This window comes from Tigriopus californicus, chromosome 10 (genome assembly GCF_007210705.1).
Source record: "Tigriopus californicus strain San Diego chromosome 10, Tcal_SD_v2.1, whole genome shotgun sequence".
Classification (NCBI taxonomy): Eukaryota; Metazoa; Arthropoda; class Copepoda; order Harpacticoida; family Harpacticidae; genus Tigriopus; species Tigriopus californicus.
In genome coordinates, this window is record NC_081449.1 from 11935827 (window position 1) to 11958095 (window position 22269).

Consider the following 22269-nt stretch of genomic DNA (forward strand, 5'->3'; position numbering starts at 1 on the left):
GCTTAAGTCAGGCCAGAGGATCACTTTTTCCGTAGTCAGCCTGCTTCTTCCGGACTCTTTCCTGGTCCTTTAAATAACGCTTCATTGGTCCCGTCAAGGTCAGGGCCTCATTGCTTCGGGATTCAGGGAGCCTTGAGAACTCCAATGAGGCAAATACGATGCACCAACTTGAAAAAGAATTGTTCACGAGCTTGATCGATTGTGAATAGTTGTTTTCACGTTTGTACTCCATGGAATTGGAATTAGGAATTGATGTGCAGAGCTTTGTAACAATCACTGGCTTGCGACGCCGTCACCATCGTATACTTTATATGCGATGGGTATTTATTGAGGTACAGTTTTTAGCTATGGGGGGCAATAATTGGCCAATATGAGATAAGAATACTGATCACACGGTTTGCCGATGGTGTCAAGCATTTGCAGTTTAACACTCATCCAGATGAGTGTAACGTTCAGCAACATGAGCTGAATTATGAGCACACCATTGGCAGTTTTCGGGGCTAGGATTCCTTAGCCGTGACATCAAGAAGTGTTGTGATTGTTCTCATTGTGGGTGTGGGGGTCTCGATTTGAGACGACATGGATTAGTTTTTTGACATGGGGAAAACCAGGTCATTGCGGGATTATCAACTTCCTCGGACGCAAATCTTGGTATTCGAGAAGTGATGTTGCAATATCTCTCCGTTGCTGGCTACGTACGTCCTTATACACGTCGTACGTAGTAGGTACATGTACTGTGACATGATGGCTAGTGATTGTCAGGAAGGCTCTGTGATAAAACAAACACCACTTGTATCCATTAAGGCTCATCTGAGACACGGGAAACATTCAGTTGTGAGTTGTGCTCTTCACCAAACTTGGGATTGAATCTCATCATTTTCTTTGTCGTCGTCTTCGACGTCCTCGTGATAATCATCATCGTAGTAGTAACAGTCCATGTGCCTGAGCTGGCTTGTCAAATTCCAACTTGTGCCTCTGGCCTAAAGCTGACAGAGAGAGTAAGAGGAGGGGGAGGGGGGGGGACTTAAAAAAACTCCGGATTAGGCTCGACTGAAAGAAATGTCTACATCAGCATTCCATTTGGCGGAGAGCTGCTCAGTCACTGATGTAGAGGAGAATTTGCCCAACACCACCTCCTCATCACCATCACCACCACCATCATCAACATCATCATCCACGATATCCCCACCCTACTCACCATCGTATAGGAGAAAATTAGGGGCTCACCACTTGTTGGAGGTCTCCGAGCTATTCATTGGCAGGCCTCGGAAAAGCGGCAGCCCTAGGCCTGACCTGTCTGACAGACGCAGCAGCATGCACACCACCACCAACAACAACAACAACAACCAAAGGAGAAAGACGACGAGTGGGAGTTCGAAGCTTGGAGGGAGCGAAAAACTCCGTGACGATTTTAGTCATTTAGAACGAGGCATCACCAACATCGACGAAACTCGTGGGTGTCTGGGACGAAGCAATCCTGATGGCGATACTCGTGATTGTGTTGGCCAAAGGAATGAGAAGGAAACGCATCTGATATTGGAAGACGACGCCTACAACCACAATGAGTGGCCGAAGAAAGCTAGAGTGAACTCCTCGGGTGAGACAATTAAACCAAACCTACGTTCGAACATGGACAAGTTCAGTGTTGAGACGTTTCTGGACGACCATCCCGAGTTTTTGAGTGACTACATTCTGCGGAAAGTGCCCCAATCCGTCTTGGAGAAATGGCTGTTCCAACCCTCGTACTTCAACCTGGGACCAATTGCCAAAGTCAGTCCCCACCCCCAATCCTCTCGCCTGAAGAGAAACCCCAAGCGACAACGCTCACGGTCATTCACTCCGCTACGGAAGCATTCGGCCACAGCATTCGAGGAAGGTGGGCTCTCCACCCCGATTTTAATTACAGATTCTGATGGCCAACACTCGTTCCTTCGAACCCCTTCATCAAGACGAACTAGTAGCAATAAATTGTCCCAATTACAAGTCCCAGTCCCTCAAGTGACGGTCACTCCGTCGCAGTCCAAACTGGACCTCACCTCCATTCACGACACCATAGAAGAGGCTGAACTGAATGCCGACTTGCTAGACCTTCTCCTGCGGATTTTGAGAGGGGTCGATCTGGACTGGGTGGTCGAGGAGCTTTGCCGGGGAACCAAGTCCATTTTGGGGTTGGACAATGTCGAAGTGTTTATTGGAAACGGTTCCAACATCCTGAACGGAGACTACCACCTCCTAGATCAAGGCAATGTGTTCGAGAAGACCAAAACCTCGGCCGATCGTCTTTTCACCGGGGTGCTCTCCTCGCAAGAGACAATTTCTCGGACGAGGCCAGACTTGATACTGAATGGCAATTTTGTCACATCCATGGTGTGCATTCCCCTGAACCATCCATTGGAATACCACTGCTTTGGAGCCATTAGAGCCACCACACATGGTGATCGGCTCTTCGACGAGTCTCTTTTCAACATCATTGCCACCTTTGCAGCATTTGCTCTCAGTAACAATATCGAGAAATCCGAAATGGGCTTGGAGATCACGAGAAGTGAAGTATTTCTGGAATTAGCTCATACTGTCTTCAGGGAACATAATCGAATTGAGCCTACTATTAAGACGATTCTTGGGAATTTCCTTACCATGATTGAGTGCGAGCGTTGCCAAATTTTGCTGACGTGCGAGGATAATCCTACCATCTTTAAGCGCGTGTACGATATGCAACGGAGAGATTTGAATGAGGAAGGTCAGTGTAAGGAGGGCACGCCCCATGAAGGGCGATTCCCCATCAATTTGGCCATCACGGGTGAAGTCGCCCTGAAGGGAGTGAAAATTAACATCCACAATCTCGAGCAAGACGAAAGGTACGTTATAACTCCTACATACTATACACCCTTTTCCTGTCCTACATAAAGGAAAAAGAAGAGCTATCTCCACTTAACTACATTTGCATGAAGTAAAGTGTTCGTTTCATAGTTGGGCTAATACTCTCCCATGGGCTTGTCCTTAATCTTTTGGTTCCTCGTAGATTCGATTGTACGCTCAATGATGATGCAGGTTTGATTCATCGAACCATGCTCTGCATGCCGTTTCGGGACTCTGAGACTGAGCGCGTCCTTGGAGTGATCTCGCTCATTAACAAAGAGAACGAGGGTGTGTTCACCGAGAACGACGAGCGCTTCGTCGAGGCCTTTGCTATCTTCTGTGCCATTGCCATTAAGAATGCCAACGACTATGAGGCAGCCATCAAGGCGACGGCTCGGGTCGAGGTGGCCTTCGACACGATGAACTATCAAGCTACATCTTGTATTGAGGAGGCCAAAGCCCTTGCGACCGAGCAGATACCATCCTCCAAATCCTTATGTCTAGACGAATTCTACTTTGATTACATGGATATGACTGACATGGACACGTGTAAAGTACGAGCTCCAAAACCAATCCCACGTTTAGCGGATAAAGTGAGCGAACACTTGTTTGAGCTTTATTCGACCTTGTTTCAGGCTACTTTACGAATGTTCATCGATATGGGTCTCATCTCAAGGTTCCACATGGATTGGACCACGGTTTGTCGCTGGGTTCTGACCGTAAAGAAGAACTACAGAAATGACACCGTGTCTTATCATAACTGGTACCACGGTTTCAATGTGGCGCAAACCATGTTCGTTATGCTCCGTAAAACGGGATGGGAGTCCCGTTTTGGTCAGGTACAATGAGTGGTTCCATTACAACATGATGTCTAGTCAATTCATTAACTGATCATGTTCCTGGACAGACGTGAGCTGAGCTCGATTAGTTGCTTGGCTCGTATGTAGACATGAGGAGTAAGTACTGTCTAATTGCACCCAATACCTCTCTCGTCTCCTAATGTTTAATCAGACCTCTCTTATCGATATCCTATCGAACACACAAACGGTAGGTACGAGTACACACAACGTCAAGACCATGAGTGATGATGTCTGATGATGGTGGGTGGTTGTCAGTTGGCAGCTGAGGGTCAAGTTCCAACATTTTGGCTCTGTTTCATGTACAAACGTGGGCTATGAGGGCTTCTTGACAATCCAAGATCCCAGTAGGCTGATGAAATTTGGGATGCGATAAGCAGGTGAACACGCCACAACAAGTATAATTCTTCAGCTTCTTTGACGCTCAAAACTTGTAGTGATGATGGGTGTGAGGACGGAAAAGGTTTTCAGTTGAAAGAACTGAATGTGCTTGTGTTGTGTGGAGCTTTTCATTTATTACAAAGGCTGAATGCAACGGTACTGTGTATGTGCTAATGGCTTGGAGGCAACTCAGCCAGTGAAAGTAAGCCTCATTAGTCATACTGCATTCCGTGTATCGATTGTGGTTGCTAGTTGAATGAATGCGAGTGTAATTGGAACTTGGAACAACTCTTTAGGTCGGAATGGACGTTTCCCTAAATCTTATCTTACACTAGATCTGCCTCAAAGCCAAAGGCTGTGTGTTATTCGAATAAATGTGTTTTCAAGGGCCGTACATTTCAGCTCGATTGTTTAGGATTATTAGTGGCTTGTTTGAGCCACGATTTGGATCACCGAGGAACCACCAATGCATTTCAAGCCAAGAGCAATAACCCCCTGTCCACACTCTACGCTACCTCTACATTAGAACGACATCACCTCAATCAGTGTCTCCTTCTTCTCAACATCCCTGGCAATCGAATCCTCGAAAACCTGTCGGAGGTAAGAGCGACCTCGTTCGTGATCAAAGAGCTTCTCGTTAGATACAGTAGAGACTGACTGAATGAATGAGGCCAAGCCATATTGTTGATGGCCATGTCGAAGGTCACTTTTTCTGTCCACTCTCATCTTGCTACCCGCTCACCTCAGTCAAAGTACCAACTTGGAAAAGGGGTTGGTAATCAATCAAATTGTTTACTTCCTCACAACCTAATCAGGGCCTTATCGTTCCAATTATCTGGTAGTAACTTTGCAAAACGAAGAAGACCTCCCACGCCGTTGTGCTACACAGCATTACTGGCTTCTTCGCCTTCTTTTTTGAATGAAGCTTTTTTTGTCTCGAGAGTATTTTTGTTCTTTTAAGCCTTTACGGCACGCAATGAAAGCGCGAATCAAGGACAAATGATTCAACAGTTTCTCTTCATCAAAGTGTCCTAGATACTGTGGTCCACTTAAGTGCTCATTCCCGACTTCGTGTGTTACAGAATGAGTATTCCGCTATCTTGTCTCTATTGGAGCGATGTATCTTGGCCACAGACCTCGCAATTCACTTTCGAAAGGCCCAAGCCATCCGTGCTCTGGCCAACGACGAGCAACAGCTGGATTGGAGCAACGCCGACCATAAATCCTTGTTACAGAGCGCCATGATGACAGCAGCCGATTTAGCGGCCATCACCAAGCCTTGGAAAGTCCATTTCCACACCTCCAATCTTCTCGCCGAGGAGTTCTGGGCTCAAGGTGACATCGAGCGTGAGAATTTCCACGAATCGCCACAGCCCATGATGGATCGAGAAGCTTCCTTGGCTCATGTGCAACTGGATTTCATTGACAAAGTCTGTCAAGGCGTTTACGAGGACATGGAGAAGTTCAGCCCCACTCTCCACCCAATGCTGGATGGGTGTATGGAGAATCGAAAGCGCTGGGCCAAGATCGAGCCTGGGGCCATCGCTCGAGCACGGAATTTATAATCGGCCATCCTGGATGGAGTTAGTACATGTCATAAAAGAATTTGGGTCGCTTTACCTAACTGCCAAATCTTGGCCATTCAAATATGTTCTATGTCCAGTCGCATAATGAGATGAGAAAAGGGGAACCACAGCCCCTTGGTTTCTTGTCGCTTATCAGCCGTTTCCGTTATTTTCGCCAATTTCGATGTAGTCACGAAGTTTGACACTACTTCAAAGGCTACTCCTCTACAAGGTCGTTTTTTTATAACCTCCGGCCGATAAGGGTGGTAGTACTGGAGCATTGCTCTTTGCATGTCGATGGTCCATATTGACTTTTTGTTAGTCCTCTTGGCCAAATTGGGCACACACCACCGTTGTTCCCAACCAACACGACGACGATAGCTAACTCCATGGCTAAGGCCTGCTCACAGCCTTTTTAGGCGTCCTTGGAGGACCGGAAAACACGAACATCGAGAACGACCGCCTGGCTTCCCTATCGATGATAGGATATCTCTCGACCATCAGACCTTGTCAGAGTTAATTAACCCGAGTCATTAAAAATGACAAGTCTGATAAAGTTTCATTGTCCCTTAGGGAACGGCGAATTGGCAGGAACGCACGTTTCCTGAAACATGGATTCGCTTAAGTCACTTTTTGTATGCTAGATACAAATCAGTTGAGCGGGGCGGGATGGCAATTTTATTGAGGACTAATATCATTAAACATAAAGAGTTTTGGAGTTGCGGCAGTTACGCTCCAAGCTGACAACAACAAATAGACGGTATACTATATAGTACTTGTACATGTATGTATGAATGAGAATTAGGCATGTTGTGGAATCAGTCGTCTGCATACGATATATCATCGTCGATATGTGTAAGATTCATGATCGCGTTGGGATGATGACGGCGAGTGGCTCTGACAGCGTAAAGATCCAACAAGCGATCAGTCTCTCTGGCTTCGTCCTCGTCTTCTACGGTCTGGTAATTCGGATCAGGCTCGCTAATGACGTAGTACCCGGAGGCTCCGAGGTCGGCACTGGTTACCGAGGCTGTGAGGTCACTGGTTCGACTCTGGATCATGTCCTCGTCGCGTCCCAGTCGCCCATTGCGTGCCAAGGGATCCCCTCTCTTCAAGGTTCCACCGTGGCCGCCCCCGTTCATATAGTAGGAGTGGGCCGGAAACAACTCGGTCAATTGGAAATCCTCGCCGCCCAAAGAAGACAGTCTCCCCTCGAACATCTGCTCGCCATCTCTATCCCCGTTGGCCCAGGGATGGGCAAACATGGAGCCAGGATATGTGCCCACATTCTCGATATTGCAATCGTACAAATCAAATTCTAACTCCGCTCCTGACATGCAGGACTGGCCCCCATCTGAGAACTCGGAAAGCGAGCTTGTGGGTTTCAGGGTGTCTTGGGAGTCACTACTGCGGAGTGTGGTACTGGATTTGTTGAAGCGATGAAGGGAGTGATTTAGGAGCGGTTTTCGAAGCGACGAGGTTGTCACAGTGGCCGTGACCCCATGGCCACCACCACCACCTCCATTGTTGAGGCTAAAGCGGGAAGCTTGTCGAGGTTTACTCGGCGAAGCATTGGCCATTACAATGGGCTTGAGGACGGCGGTGGGCTTTTTGAACTTAGGTTTGGCGGGATCAATGACAACAAGACGGCGATCACGCTCTTGGCTCAGCATGGCCAGAATATCCGAGAGGCTTTTCGAGTTCCTCTTCTTCGCCCCCAACAGGGTGGGTGTTGGGATAGGAACTCGAGGTCGTTTAGTCATGGACCTGGTCACGTGCTTGCCTCCCCGGCCTTTCCTCGTTTTCGAGGCTAGGGCCTTCTTGACCTGTTCGGCAGTGATTGGTCGGGAAGGTGGGGGTAAATTGGGACTGGACGAAGGTGAGAGTCGTCGGGTGAGAAATGGGGAAGAGGGCAGTGAGCGTCGATGGTGTTCCAATCTATCCAATCCCGACTGATCTCGAATGAGCTCCGGGTCCATTCGGAATTTGAGTCTCTTATTCTTTCGGTTGTCCTTTCTTCTGGATATAATTAGAGGGGCTATGTCGTCCACTGAGGACGCTGCGGTCTCAATATCCTCCAGGGCAATATAATTCTTGGCGCAATGAGTCGGTGTGGAATACCCTGAGCTGGCCTGACTTTTCCAGGCGACGTATTTCCTCTTTCTATATTCGATCTGACAAATCAGACAGAAACAACATGCAATCGAGACCAGAAGGAACGAGACCAGCACCAGGACCAATGTGGGGAAATGTTGGAACAGGAGACGAAACCAAGTCGTCACTTGTTGAAGGATTGAGGAACTTCCCATTGGAGTGTCTGAAAGAAAACAAAAGTCAAAGAAATTACTCTCTTAGGACCCAAATGAAACAGAACTCGACGTCAGGTGGACCCCGAACTGCATAAAAACGAAGAAGGATCCGGAACTGTACGTAGAGGCATGGCACAACCAGCGTACGTACTCGTACGTACGTATGTACTCGTATGTACGTACAGTGCGATGGTAGAAGTTCCTCACAACGACAGGCCATAAACGACCACATGCATAATTGAAACAACCATAGATACGAATTTCCCTGTGCGTCGGACTCCTAACAAAGCAAAACTTCCAATATGCTGTCACTTTGTACGAGTCCTATTACATGGCATTGCTCCTGGTTTAATGTTTTCAGTTCTGGGTTTATTGCTATCGGCCGAATAACTTTCCGCCAGACGGACGCCAAATCTAGGCTCCGACTTTCATGGTAATGACTTTCCACTTAGCATTGTGACAAGAATATCGGAAAGGTATCTCTGTTTTTTTGGGGAGGTAGGCGTTGGCGTGATAATAAACTTTCCTGACTTCTCGTTTCAAAGCAAGGAACTGAAGTAGGCAATGCTAAAACTGAGACCTAAAACTCACGAGACGGCGGGAGAAAGAACGAAAGGAAGAAGAAAAAAAAGTGTGGAAATAAAAAAAAGAGGGCTCCTCAATGTTTCCTTCACTTCCACCTTAAAAAGTGGAACTTTTATGGCCGTCACAAGATAAAAGTGTTTCACTTACGAACTCGGCGAACATCAAGGTCCAAGTTGATTTGGCAGTTTTTCGTCTCAGGAGAGATCAGTTCGAATGTTAGAACCGATCCTTGGCTTTGGATGTGGAGCTCGGAACTATTGAAGAATCCGACGCGGGACAAAAGGCCATTGAGGTTGTTGCTTCCATTGTCATCAGGATCTTCGACGCTCTGGCTGTGGCTGTTATTGTTATCGGAAGATGAGGAGGAACTTGATGGCGCCCTTTGATTATGATTCCGGTAGAGCCGATCAGTTTGGCCTTCACCGTCTCGAATTTCTAGAATTCCGTCCAGACACGAGTGTTGGATCAATGAGACATTCACCTTCATGGTATCGTTGTCCGCCACCTGAAAAAGAGGGAAACAGCGAATGTACACCGTGTACGCACGCTTTGGACGAAAGACGGTCGGTCCCCTTTTGGGGCAAGCAAACAGACTCTCGAAGATTAATAACATGTTCGGAAGGATCAATTGTGGGGTGAGTTCTCATGCGTCATTCCCCAACTCGGACAATGAGCATTTGGAACTTGACGAAAAGACGGACAAGAAGACTCGTATGCACCTTCCAAATCAACTGTGCAAACGAATCTATCAATCCATCTCGAAACGAAAACTTGACATGTCAAGACTCGTAAAATAAAGTTTCCTTTCTCGTCCCTTTGTTTGTCGAACTGCTGTAACCTTCAATTCCAACCGCTCTTGGCAGTTGCGCCAATTTCTGGTCCCAATTTTTTGTCAAACAAGTCGCGCTCTTTCTCTGCCGGTATCTTTTTTTACCCACATGAATTCGTCAAATTAGGTATCGATTTTTCAGTCGACTGAGAAAGTTCAGCCAATACAGCATGAACACTCGCTACATTCAAACCCTTGCTCTGCTCTTGAGCTCTCAATAGGTTATTCCAATCTTTTTGTGTCCGTTCGAGCAATGGAATGGGGAAACGAACGAGCGAAGGAAAGCCGCCAAGAACTCATGTCGGTAAGTAAATACAAAATGGCCTAGATTTCCCATTTAAGGACGGTGGAAAAGATTTCGGATAATGCGAGACCGGAGAGCCTACTACTGTATTCTTATTCATTGTCAGTTTTGCAATAGCAAACCTCAAACGTTCTTTTGTCCGGCTGAGGTGCGTTGTTAAACGTTCACAAGCCTTTAGGCCATAATTTGTCATACCGCAATTAAAATCCAATCGCTCGGTAAAACGATTCGCCAACCCTTCATTGCCCTACGCTTTTCCCCTCATGGGCCTCGCGGATATGTTTTGTTTGGTCTTGGACCCTCATCAGATGAAGAACAATTTCCTGTGCAATTGTTGCCATGACAGGAAAAAAACTGGGTTAATTGACCTTCCCAAGCAAATTCATTTAACACTTATCCTCGTCAAGAGAGAAAAATAACGCGACAAATCGATTGACTTACCCTCACTCTCCAACGAAGACTATTCCCATTAAAGGAGCAGTTCTGACCCGAGGTCACTCGGATTTGGCGTGTTTCTCCCACAATATAAATGCATCCGCAGGAACAGGGCGAGATCGTATTCTCTTGGAACAAAGGGGTCCAGAATGATGATCCAATGACGTGGGTGCTCATGTCGACCAAATGTCGCGCAGACGAAATGTCCGCCAAAGATTCCCCCGGACAAGGGACCACTTCTCGGCAAGGCTTTTGTTCCACCCGATGACCCTGTTTGAGGAGAGCGAGAAAGAGGGAAATTCTCAACATAGGGAGATTGGTTCAGGAAATGAGTGTGTAAATAATAGAAGCCGGGTAGTTAAACAAAAGAATAGCAAAATGCACTGGCTTGATCGGCAATGATAGGATGGAGGTTCGAAGGCGCGGGTAGGGAAGGGAAAGACTGAATAGAGGGAAAGGGGGAGTTGGGGAATTGTAGTCACCTCGCATAGAATCCTTTTATCCGTGTTTTGAGGCAATTGGCACATCCGATGGCGGGAGGTGTAGCCACTGAGTCCGCAAGTTACACTACAAGATGACCAAGGGCTCCACGAACTCCAACTCGAAAGTGGAATGGCCTCGCCTGAAGCAAAAGAAATGTGCTATATGAAAAACATCCCATTCCCTAGTATTCGAGGGCAACGGTAATAACCAGTTGTACTCTTCAACACAACAGAAATTCTGCTTAGTTGTTGGTACAAAATTAGAGACGAAAAGATTAATAGCCCTCCGACGATTCTGGTTCCCACGACATTCGTCCGCGGGGTCTTTAATCATTTCATTCCACTCTTTTCAAGAGGTTTGTTCCCGGGTGCTCTCCGTTACAGTTGGCCAACTCTCGGAGGACGAAAGAGAGGGTAAAGGAGGACTTCCAATTATGGATTCCACTTTGCCCCTTCAACTTAATTGTAAAGTTTTTTTTTGAGAAGGGTGCCCTATACATTCACGCAATATCAAGGACCGACAACGGGTTCGTTTGTACACAAGTTTGGAACAAAGTTGCTATCCAAGATCTTTATCTGTCGTTCTTTTTCTATGGGCGAGCTAGAAAGAGACTACTTAAGCCATGGACTAACCATATTTTTTGTAATGCTCTCCCTGTTGATTAAAAAGTGAGGGGCTCTTTAAGCGTTAGTACAGGTCCATCATTGAGAAGTCTTTGACAATAAATCTGAGCAAGTAGTGTAAGTAGGTAAATTCGGGCATATTGCCTCCAAACGAAGGCTTATTTTCACGTTTGGCTCATGCCTAATAAATGACCATGAAAGCGTGGAGGGTCATTAACCTCTAGTCTTTTTTGGTGGACTTGAGTTACTTCGTCTACTACCTGGATATGAACCATTAGCTCAAGCGAATGATGGAGGACCTGGTTGGGATTTATGGACTTCCATGATTCATGAGGCGTCTTTAATACACATAACTCTCCATTACGCGGAAAGTAAGAGTATCTCACCTCTAAATAACAAGTCAGCCAACCTTGGAACTAAATGAATAAATGATGAGAGCGTGTTTTTTATGGTGATCAGTACTCAATGCATCTGTGGTATCGAAGAAAGTGATCGCTAGGCTTGAAAACACCAGAGATCTGATCCTATCACAAAATGAATCCTTGCATGCCTGCATCACACTTTAGTAGTATGTATGCGCTGTAGTTTATAAACGTGATAGGTCCCGACTATTTGAAGAGATTTGAATGGCGCAAGGAAATCAAGGGACCACGTTTTCTTCGTATTTTATTGTCATGGAGTACAGTTTTTCCAGTTTCCCCTTACACCTACCCTGTACACATGAACCAGAGTTTATGTATGAAATACATACTAGAAAGTCTCAGTAGCCTTACTTTGCGTGTCACTGAAACATCAGTAAGGAAGCCCAGGATTTTCTGTCACCCATCCAACCAACCAACTAACCCAAGGGAATCGATTTAACCAACTCGACAGCGAGAGAAAGAGAGACCGAGAGCTTCCCAACTCGCTTTCAAGAAGGGGAGAAAAGATGTGATCTGGCCACATGAGTATGGACCCAGAAACATCCCTCTTCATTATTCCTCAGATGAGTAGCTCATTTAAGCGAGCCCCGGTAAAGTCTTTTTGTCCTCAAGGCGCAATTCGAGAATGTTCAGATACATCGTAAGCGCTGTAAATGTGGTCCACTTGAGTTGTTGGGCATTTCAGTAACCCTACGGCAAGCTAACCAAATCGTGGACCTCACTGAACGTCTTTCCTCACGATCGACTTTTCCGTTTGTGCAAGTAAGAAACTAGGGTTGAACGGACGAGGTTGCATTGCTCTAAAAATGGATCGAGCACTTTGTGGCGTTTCTGGCTAAGCTTATACTATGTATGGGATGTATCTTGAAGGCATTTGTGGCCCTCCAATGGATACGCCCAATCACTGAAGGAGCTCATTTGGCTTTCCAAAGTCGAAGAGGAGTGGCAGGAAACGCGTTGAAATTTTGTGAGAAAGTGCATAAAGTCAAATTGCACCCTTACTGAGCGTGTCAGAAGTCCGAAAAATTTGCAAATTTGGAGTTCGTTGCATAAATGGTAGTTCCCTCTCTCATTGGGATTTTTTGCTCTTCTAATCCATTTGGAAATAGTTAATTTGTAGAATCTTGCCGTTTTCCAAGTGAAATAATCTACAACATGCGAGCATTTCTTTTCTCGCGGCCTGCGAATCTCGTGGAAACCCTTTTCATAACTTTTCTAGGATCAGGCTAAATCCAAATCAAGAAAGCGAAACCAAAATGTTGTATAGAACTTAATAAACTTCTGTGTCTCAATGCTGCTGGTCTTTCATCTCTGTGATACTTACTGGGTTCTTTGGCCGACAAGCACATCTTGGTCATGGTTTGGGTCTCTCCTAGGACGGTTTGAGTCACGTAGTGGAAGCAAAACTTCCAGTAAACGTCGTCAAAAAAGTTGCAAGGGATGAACATGACATCGGCGTGGGTGCTGATCTTCTTCTCTCCTAAATAATCCCATTCAGAAGGGACCAAATTGCCATTGCCGACCGAGCGAATCCCTGCAAAAAGAAGAGAAAAATGCACCTTTTTCCTCGAGGAAAAGAAATCCTTCACAAGAAATCGTTTCCTTGAGCTGAAGACAGATTTCTTCTGTTTCATTTCTCGGAACTTTGCTTGATCTGCATCCTTTAGCCCCTCATCTCCTCAAGGCAGTGCCTAACTTTGAATAGGGTAACCCATCTGGTTGGACAGAAACCTTTGACCCAAGGGGAAATCAGTGGAAATTGAAGACGGATCTCTACTTTCTTTGACCTCTTGAGACGAAGAATTTTTCCACGCCAAAATAAAACTTGTTTGTTTTGGCTTGCCAGGGCCTCCCATTTTAATGAAAATTCAAATTCACCGCCCTGTTTGGCGCTCTTAGATTGGTTAGGTGGCTTGGCGTTTAGCTTGTACTTGCTCGCGCTCAGCACCTCACAACAACAATTACAGTTGACATGGGTCGTAAGACTCGTGCCACTTTGATTTCTTTCTTTCACCATGGTCCCAAAGGAGACCAGCAATCTGGCCCAGTGACAAAAAAAGGATCCAAGAGCCAGGCAGGCAAAGTGTTGGTGGTGGAACACAGAAAAGGAAAACCGGCCCCAACTTTCTGGCTGTAACTTCTTGTTTGAGCTTAACTTCGTTCTTTTTGCTCAATCTGTGCTACGATACGAGCCCACCCACGTCGGCCAAGTGGGAGCTTCCTTTTCGTTTTCATGGCCCTGTTTATTATGGCTCTTTTATTTTCCGACTGATTTAAAGGACCCCAGAAGAGCAAAAATAATGGCCATAATCATATATTTATGTTTCAAAAAATCAAAATGAGGCTACATAGAGCCCCTTTTTCGTTCTTTTCTACTGGAAGAAAGATTCATTCTCCATAGACTGGGAGAATGTTCGTTCATTCATCAGTCAGGAAATGTCTGTGTTCTTTTTCTCTTTTTCTTACCTTGGCCAAACACTTTAATGCTGTCATGAGAACTGGAGCAGTGCGGAGATCTGACAGAGATTGCCTTGGCATCATTGGTAAGACATGGCAAGACGAAAGGAGCTTCTTCGTTCTTGATTTGAAAATCTCTGTTCTCGTGAACACGAATGGCCGAGCTTCTGGCCACGACACTAGCCAATGAGAGGTTCGTTCGCAAATACAATCTGAATGTGCCACTCTGGCCCCAAACTGAACAATTGAGTGTCACCGTGAAGGAGGACTTCCGGTATAGATTTGGAACCGGATGAGACCACCAGACCCGATTGAGAGTGTCGTTTTGTGATACCAGGGAGTTGGGAGCTTGGCACTCCTGATATTCGGGATTGATTGTGCTGTCGGAACACTCAATCAAGTCCAGTTGAGTTTGGAATCCGAGCCTTGACTTTCTCTTGGTCTGGAATGGGCTGGGATGAGAGCCCCAATCTCCAAAGGTCGTAAAAGTCTCGCAAAGACCCCGGGTGAACGAGACCGTCACCGACACATCGGTGGCATAAGTTTCCAATTTGGAGGGGACCGTGATACTCATCAACGGCCAAGACACATGTAAGACGTCGCTCTCCACCTTCCTCTCGCCATTAACTGTAAGGAAAGCCCGATAAGGCCCGGCGTGTTTAATGGTTCCACATTGAAAGACAACGACCCCATCTTGAATTCCGATTGGCACTGGCAGACTTGCCAGCTTCTTCGCTTGGGATGGGTGATGTCCTTTGGCATTGAGCAGAATTGAGTCACCTTGAAGGAATTCCAAATGAATCATGGCATTGTATTGGGCTGCGTTGGGCTCCATGAGCTTAAACGAAACCTCAATATAACCCTGCATGGCAGTGTAAGCTTCCGGCATTTTCACTTCCATTCGCCTCCTCCGCTCCTTGGCTTCCGTTCCTCGGAAAGCCAGAGGAAGGAGACTAAGTAACAAAAAGCAGATTAGGAACTGAATGAACATCATCTTTCCTCTCTTGTACAGATCAGTAATGTGATTTACCAAGGATTACACAAAGCCTTTTCCTCCATGTCATCTGAGGTTTATTCACTGATCATCACATTTGTCCTGATCATCATCCTGACTCTCTATGAAGAGCTTGATCGACGTCACTGTAATTAAGGAATATGCCTCCGTTTCCTGGGTTCCTCATATGCGTTTAATTCATGTGTTCACTGCACTCCAACATTAACGACGACTTCTGCAGATCAGCAACTCCATTCGAGATATTATTATGACCTGTGCACGAAAAAGGGGCTTATGTCTCGCTTATCCAGTCCATCGTTATCAGTGGGATGCTGCACGCTTTAGTTCATCCGAATCTCAATAACCTGGGAGGAGCAATGCACTCACTCCCTTCATCTCCCAGTCGCTCTCCTTTCATGTGAGAAGGGGGCTTTTATGTCGCTCTAATAGGAAAGTAAACACTTGTGGCCCTAGAAAGGGCTTAAAAGAATTTGTTTTTGTATCCTCGCTACTTCCTTTCCACTCTTTCTTCTCGGAATAATCGACTCATGATTGAGTGAAACTTTGTACTTTGGTGCATGACTTGTGTGGTAGCACTATTCACGTCTTCTTTCCCTGCATCGCTCAAACACACCTCAATGAATCGGTTTTGTCCAATGAGTCTCTCTCTCTGTTCAGACATAAATGAGAAGCTCGGCAACGGATAACTGATGTAGTTGCGATTGAGTTCTTGTTTGGTGCTCTTGAGAAAAACAGATTAAACATGAATAGGAGCTAAGATGTCAATCAATAATCGCACCATGACCGTCGAGCTTCCGAATTTTCCAGCCATCGAGTGCGGCTCGTTGAACGACGGGATAATAACATGTTGTGCGATACTCTTTTTAGCAGCTACACTTATCTCCCTGAACATCTAGGAGCTCTTGTCATGGCATGTTGAAGGGCATTGCCTCGTTTCGAGTGCGTTTTTGGTGTTTGGCTGCCTCACTAGAAACATATTTTGTGAGTCTGGCCACGCTCAACAACAATTTTGATGACACGGAATTTGGTTGTTAGACAAGTCCGTGCTGAAGGAGTCTGGTTTCAGAGGACGGAAAGAGAGAGAGAGAGAGAGAGAGAAAGTAAACGAGTACGATACCAGCGACATACTCACACACCACTTTGCTTTGTGTATCTATTGGGGGAATGTGAAAATGAGCAATATCTCAATTTTCAGCAGCTCATTCTCATATTTTTCATGAAGGAAGAAGCAAAAGCCTTAAATTTCTTCTAACGGAAACTTTCATCATATCCTCGGGGGAGAGTCCTCGCCATCATCTCTCGTTCCTCCCTTGTTCTGCACTTTCGTGTTCTTGGCGAGCTCAGTTTTCTCCAATGTGTTGAGCGACCGGCTAAGAGCAGCATATTGAAGTTTCAACATGCAGAGGAGGCCATGTCTCTTTCAAAGAGGCAGCCTTTCAAATACTTCACGGCTATTTGGTATGTATAACTCAAGACCAGACATGATTGCGAAAGCGCCGAGGTCCAAGGGAATCACCACCGATCTAACATCCTAGTCGAAACTTTTGTGTCTTCTATTTGCATTTCATGCCTGGACGTGGAGCATATCTCCCCTTGAGAGTTCGTTCACATGCTGGCTTTTCGTCACTTTTTTTTCTTATTCCATTTGAGCGTAGAAATGGCTTCATGTGATGGGTGCTAGAGGGACGATTCGGTGTGGCACTTGGATTTTATGCGATGATCCGTTCAAGCCGCTTGGTTTGTCACAAGCTCTTGAAGCTACTATGCCAATGAGGTGAGGGGTGAGATTCAAAGAAGGGTGGTTGGTTCGTTATTGATTTCTTATGGCCACACCCTTGGCGTATTGGAGATTGTCGTCATGCCCCTTTTTCAAGTGACTCGCCTCGCTACTTTTCTGGATGGATGATTGCGAAGTGTATTATCCAGGGGTTGAAATTCGATCTCTTTGGTGGCAGGCACTCTTGCCCCAAGGAATCAACTTCTTCTTGTATCACTGTGGGCTCACACAAGTCCTGTCTGAAAGATCGGAGAGGGAAAAAAGTTTAGTGGTGAAGAATGTTCCATTTTCTCGCCAAGAAAACTCATTTGTTTCCCAAAGAAAATCCTCCGCGGTTAAAAAGTCATTTCCGGGATTCCCAATCTGAAAAGGCACCAACTCCTGCCTTGTTCCGCCACGGGTAAATTTAGCCTTGGATCTCCCGTTTTTTCCTTGTAAAAAAACTTGGCACTCTATTCAAAATTGGGGCGAATGAATCATAGCCGGTTCATAGGCCAAATTGCCCTTTATTCCGCTCATCCCAGCTATTAGCAAAGTGGTCGCAACTCTTTATCGAAGAGGGCGCAATGGGATCCCGATTGAATGACTAATACACAACGAGTGGAACCTCTCTCGTGTTGTTGCCTCCACTAACCCAAGAACTGAAGGTCCGTGAAGTAGGTAGTGAAGGACTGACAGATTAAAAGCTTTCTAATTGTCCCTTCGCCGAATGGCATGCCAGGAAGAGCCCCAACCATGAAAGAGAATAAGGCTAATTTTCTGCCTCAGCTCAGTTCCAACAAGAAAAGTAGAATAAATTGATTGCATTTTTGCAAGAACAAAAACAAAAACCCGGCAGGCAAATGCAACTGTTCACGACAAAACTTTTACCTCAAAGTGTTCAACTTTCTTGGTCATCGTTTCAAACATTGGGATGATAGAGTCAGTAATCGATTTACTCCCATCTCAGCTCTCTTCAAATCTAGGTATTGGAAATTTAAGGGAGAAGAAGAAGTGAATGGATCCATCCAGCTTCGATTCAATTCCAATTGATATTGAGATACTACTTCGTAGACCACTCTTGTTCAAATTTTTGACCACTGCCACTCCATTGAGCCTTTCCTTGGGTCTGGTAATCTTGCCTCACCTCCTCCTGAACTTTCGGAGTTGATTACGTTATCCTCATCGAATGCCTGGTGTTCCAATAAAGTCTCCTCAATCGACGTTTTTGACAAGCACCGTTGTGAAATGATCTATAACCTGGCTCAGCTCATTGCTCATTCAATATGGGTAAGGGGCCAGAGTTGCTGACTCGAAAGTGCTCTAACCTCTTGTGTACCACGAGAAACAAAAGTTTCCACATGGAAGTCCTCCCACTAGTTGGTAGGCGATATCCACCCTCTAAAGTTTGTTTCTTCCTCCTCCTCCTCCTGTTCCTAGTTCTGCTTGTCCCTTCTTTATTTAGTGATGAGTCCATCCCCTTCCATGGCAATGGAGTTACACCACTCTGCCATTTTCGTCTTTCAATGCCTTGCTTGGTCCAAGAAGAAGTGGTGTCTGATAATGCACAGAGTCCACCTAAGAAGGGCCCTGGTGTGCTGAACAGGGATGGTGCTCTCACTTGATGGACTTTTACAAGGGGGAGATTCCATATACCTCATGGTGGGGAGTCTCGAACTAGTAGTATATAAGTAAGCATTGATTTCCGAGAGGCACGCACTTAAACACACACTCATCTTCATTTGGGGACTGGCTCCCAAGCGTCGCCGTTGGTGCTCGGTTTTGTAGTTCTCCCTGAAGACGAGCGTAGATTAAGAAAGAATGGAACTGCATTACACGTCCAAACTACCTGGGATGAGAAGGGGGAGGGATGATAAGATGATCAGATTGGAGATCTGGGATCAGAACTCTCGGAAACACTGTTCCTTGATGTGCATGCTTGGATGTCACGATCTCGTCATTAGGATAGCGACATAGTTGGCACTAACTAGAATATTACTTACTGACAGGAAAGTGAAAACGTGTTCGAGCTGCCATTATTACAAGCGGTAGAATAAGGCCTGATTGACCACAGCCTTTAGCCTTTGAGTCTATGCTCAGCTCCCAAGATTTTTCGATGAGTTTGGATACAAGGAATATGGCATTCGAAGTCTCGGATTAGAAAATATGGACGCCATAAATCAAGACTAAATTCCACGAAAACACTCGTATCTCCTACCTTTACATTAGTCCGGCACTTTGATTGTACTCTCTCATCCTCACTTTAGATATGTTCTTCGCTATTGCCACGGTCACGGTGAGGTAGTTACTGGCACTCCGCGAAGAATCGCCAGAATTACAGACCTCGCCTTCTGAGGTCGCTTCCCCATTCCAGACGGGCTCTGAATCTGATTGACTCCCCTTCGTTGGTTCTTTCGTTCATGTTGTTCGTATAGACGAGCTCAGAGCCCCCGGTCGATCCCAGCTTGATGTTGTTGTTGTTGCTGCTGTTGCTGTTGAGGATGAGGTGATGGTGGTGGTGGTGGTGGGGCTTCGTCTTTCCCTTTTTCCACACGCTCTTCTTCGTCTTTCTCCCGCTTGGTCACGATCCTGCTCGAGGGATGGAGGAACCTGGTCCACTTTTGTCAGGCCATTTGTTGTTATTTTCGGGATCCATGAGACGCTGGCGAGTTTTGTTCGTGGAACAGCGGATCACATGAAGCGAGGAGGGGAGCTTCGTTTACCTACCTTGTGAAGCCGTCAGCAGTTTTCAAAATACCTTTCCGACGAGTTCTAAATGTGGAGAGAAAAAGAGAGAGAGAGAGAGGAACAAGTTCTCGAGTAAGTAGCCGAGCAAGCATGTGTAGGTGTACCTCCCTACCTATAGTACCTAGCTCTCCCTGCGGATCCAGGGAGCGAAATAGAGACCAATTTGAGGAAAGAGGCCTCCTATGGATTGAGGATCTAAGGCGGCGCCGCACACTCGTTTACTTCTCCTGACAAAGGTTCATGGACTGAAATCGTGTGTACCTAGCTCAAGTACTGTTAGTGAGCCCCTCCGAGCACACAGAGTCTGCGGCTCTAATAGCAATGCGATAGGGTTAAACGAGGGCCTCTGAGCAGCTTACCGAACAATGGCTGGGACAGAGGATATTCACCTCCGTCTTGTTCCTCACTTTGAATCGTCACAAGTGAGGCGACAAAGTAGTGTAGAGTTGCCAGAGATCGAACTCGTCCAATTTTAAAGCGAATGTAAACGTTGCTGGCCACCAATCTAAGCTGCCTATAGCGATTGGGAATGTGAAAGGGTTGCTTTATGATTTATGATACAAAATCGTGAATCATTATCTCATCTAATCAACAGGGGGCCATTATTGCTTCAACTTTTTGATCAATAAGGCCACACAGATTGGCAATTGATTCGATAGCTAATGGCTCAGCAAGTCATTTGGATGTCACTCAACGCCGGTGACCACGTGGTTGACATTTCTAGTGTCAGCTCAGATCGACAGCCTTCATTCGGTCATTTCCTTGAGCTTCATTCCGGCATGCAATGACAATCGTAAAAATCATACCTTTTGCTAGGGTGTTCTCTAACTCATCCATTACATATTTAATTGTCATATTGCAAGTACCATAAGGGATTTAGTGATTGCAGGTAGAGTGATCGAAGCCTGAACAAAAAAAAATATATCCCACTTTCTGGTTTACGTAAACAGGGGAAAAAACAATGTACATTCTGTGGTGTTTGAGATCTTTGGCAAGAATTGGAAACTTTGTCCAAACAAACATCCATTATGTGGCCTTCGATCCCAAAGCAAATGGTAGATTTGAGAGAGATGGAGATTTACTTATATTACAATAAACTCAATGTGAAAGCTGCTGGAACAAATAGAATATCGAGTGAGACATAATCCTCTTTTTGCACCCTTTAATCAACTATACAACACCAAAAGGATGTAAGCATCTCCCTACCAATCTCAGACAAACCCTCCAAGTTCTACCACATTCCCATTTGGAGGAACTATTTAGATTGTGTCCTATGAGCTACGAAGAGTCAATGATTAGGTCTGGAATAATTAACTCTGACTCGTCGCGACGGTTCGTTGTCGTCGCGTTTCGTTCCTATGGATCATTAATCCCTGAACTCCAGGACCGTCCTAATAAGAGTACGTTGGAAAGGATTATAAAGATTAGAGCTCTGTCAAAAACCTTGAAGAACATGGAGGAAAAGAAGCGTAATACATTTTGAGTTGGTGGAAGACGGTAAAGAATGTTCGAGAGTGCGAAGAAAATGGCCTGAACCGGACTTTAACCAACATTGAGTCAATCCCTTCTCCTCCTCCTCCTGCTTTTCTCCTCTTTCTTTCCCTTTGGTTTCCCTTCCGTGTGGTGTGGTATCATGTTATTTGCCATGAATTCTGACTTCCCCTCCCACGATAAATCCCCAAGCCATCCACCAGGATGTCTGCGAAGTGGTGCAGGGTGTGCTGTGTTCTGAGTTAGAATATACTGAACTGACCAAGCATGCTGGGCTTATTGGAACACCCTTAACGAGCTCCTGTGTGGAGCAAGGGGTGAGTCCCATCAAGAAACCACAGAAGAGAACTGAGGGAGGAATATGGAATGCCAAACCAATACCTAGTCTCCACTTCTTCGCACATCAAGTGACGTGGCCAACTCTTTGATGGGGTTTCTTTTCTGTTTAGCGAATTTATCTTCTTGAAGCTATTTTATCTAAGGGCGAGGAATTGCTAATTTCGTAAAAGCCACCTTAAGAAATTTGGACAAATGTGTCCATGCTTGATTGTTTCTTGGACCTCAAAATTACCCAAGACATGGACCGCAACTTTGGATCTAAAGCGAGGCCGAGACGTCTTGCGGGTGTAGTGAACAACGTGGTCGACATTCTAGGTAAACGCCAAGCAAACATTGCTGCCAGGTTTATCACTCTCTTGTTCCCCCCTTCAAGCAATGAAGTCGTCTTTTAGGGAGCCTTCTCGAGAGGGATAAATGGGACCTCAGGGACGTCTGGAGACTGAACACCGTCACTTTCAGGATCAGACTTGGAGTCACAGAGACACAGCTACGCCGCTCTCCATGATCCAAGGTAGCATGTACATTCTGTGTACGTAAGACGTAGGTGTGTGTGTGTGTGCGTTCTTGTGGGTATACATGTATAACCCAGGCTACTCCTTGGGCACTGTCGCGCTTCCAAGGAGGGTGTAGGGTTACTTTGATTACCAGATGGAACATTTTCGAACCTCGAACTGGAAGAGATGGTTCACATCACTTCTCATGTTCCCTTTGGAGGTATCTTTTGTGGTTTCATGGAACACTAATGGTTGTCTTCTAAACGCAGAGGAGCGAGTATATTGATGAAACAGGGGAACCATTTGTCTTCATCAACAGA

General features: G+C 45.8%; 2 protein-coding genes across 3 annotated transcripts; one reads left to right on the forward strand and one right to left on the reverse strand.

The window, feature by feature from the left end:
* Positions 1-919: 919 nt before the first annotated feature.
* Positions 920-5812, forward strand: LOC131888889 (cGMP-specific 3',5'-cyclic phosphodiesterase-like). Its single transcript, XM_059237837.1, has 5 exons — positions 920-2855; positions 3020-3410; positions 3492-3695; positions 4497-4694; positions 5177-5812. The coding sequence occupies exons 1-5, from the start codon at positions 1060-1062 to the stop codon at positions 5657-5659; spliced, it is 3072 nt and encodes a 1023-aa protein (XP_059093820.1). The 5' UTR covers positions 920-1059; the 3' UTR covers positions 5660-5812.
* A 502-nt stretch (positions 5813-6314) lies between these two features.
* On the reverse strand, positions 6315-19453 carry LOC131888985 (uncharacterized). Of its 2 annotated transcripts, XM_059237963.1 has the most exons (7): positions 19096-19453; positions 14116-17137; positions 12974-13183; positions 10604-10743; positions 10128-10391; positions 8701-9058; positions 6315-7976 (listed from the first exon to the last, which is right to left on the reverse strand). In XM_059237963.1, exons 2-7 carry the CDS (start codon positions 15098-15100, stop codon positions 6478-6480), a joined length of 3456 nt encoding a protein of 1151 aa, XP_059093946.1. In that variant the 5' UTR covers positions 15101-17137; positions 19096-19453; the 3' UTR covers positions 6315-6477. The 2 variants fall into 2 exon arrangements, with proteins under 2 accessions (XP_059093946.1, XP_059093947.1); XM_059237964.1 differs by lacking the exon at positions 19096-19453 and having other exon boundaries at positions 14116-17268.
* Between the last annotated feature and the right edge of the window lie 2816 nt (positions 19454-22269).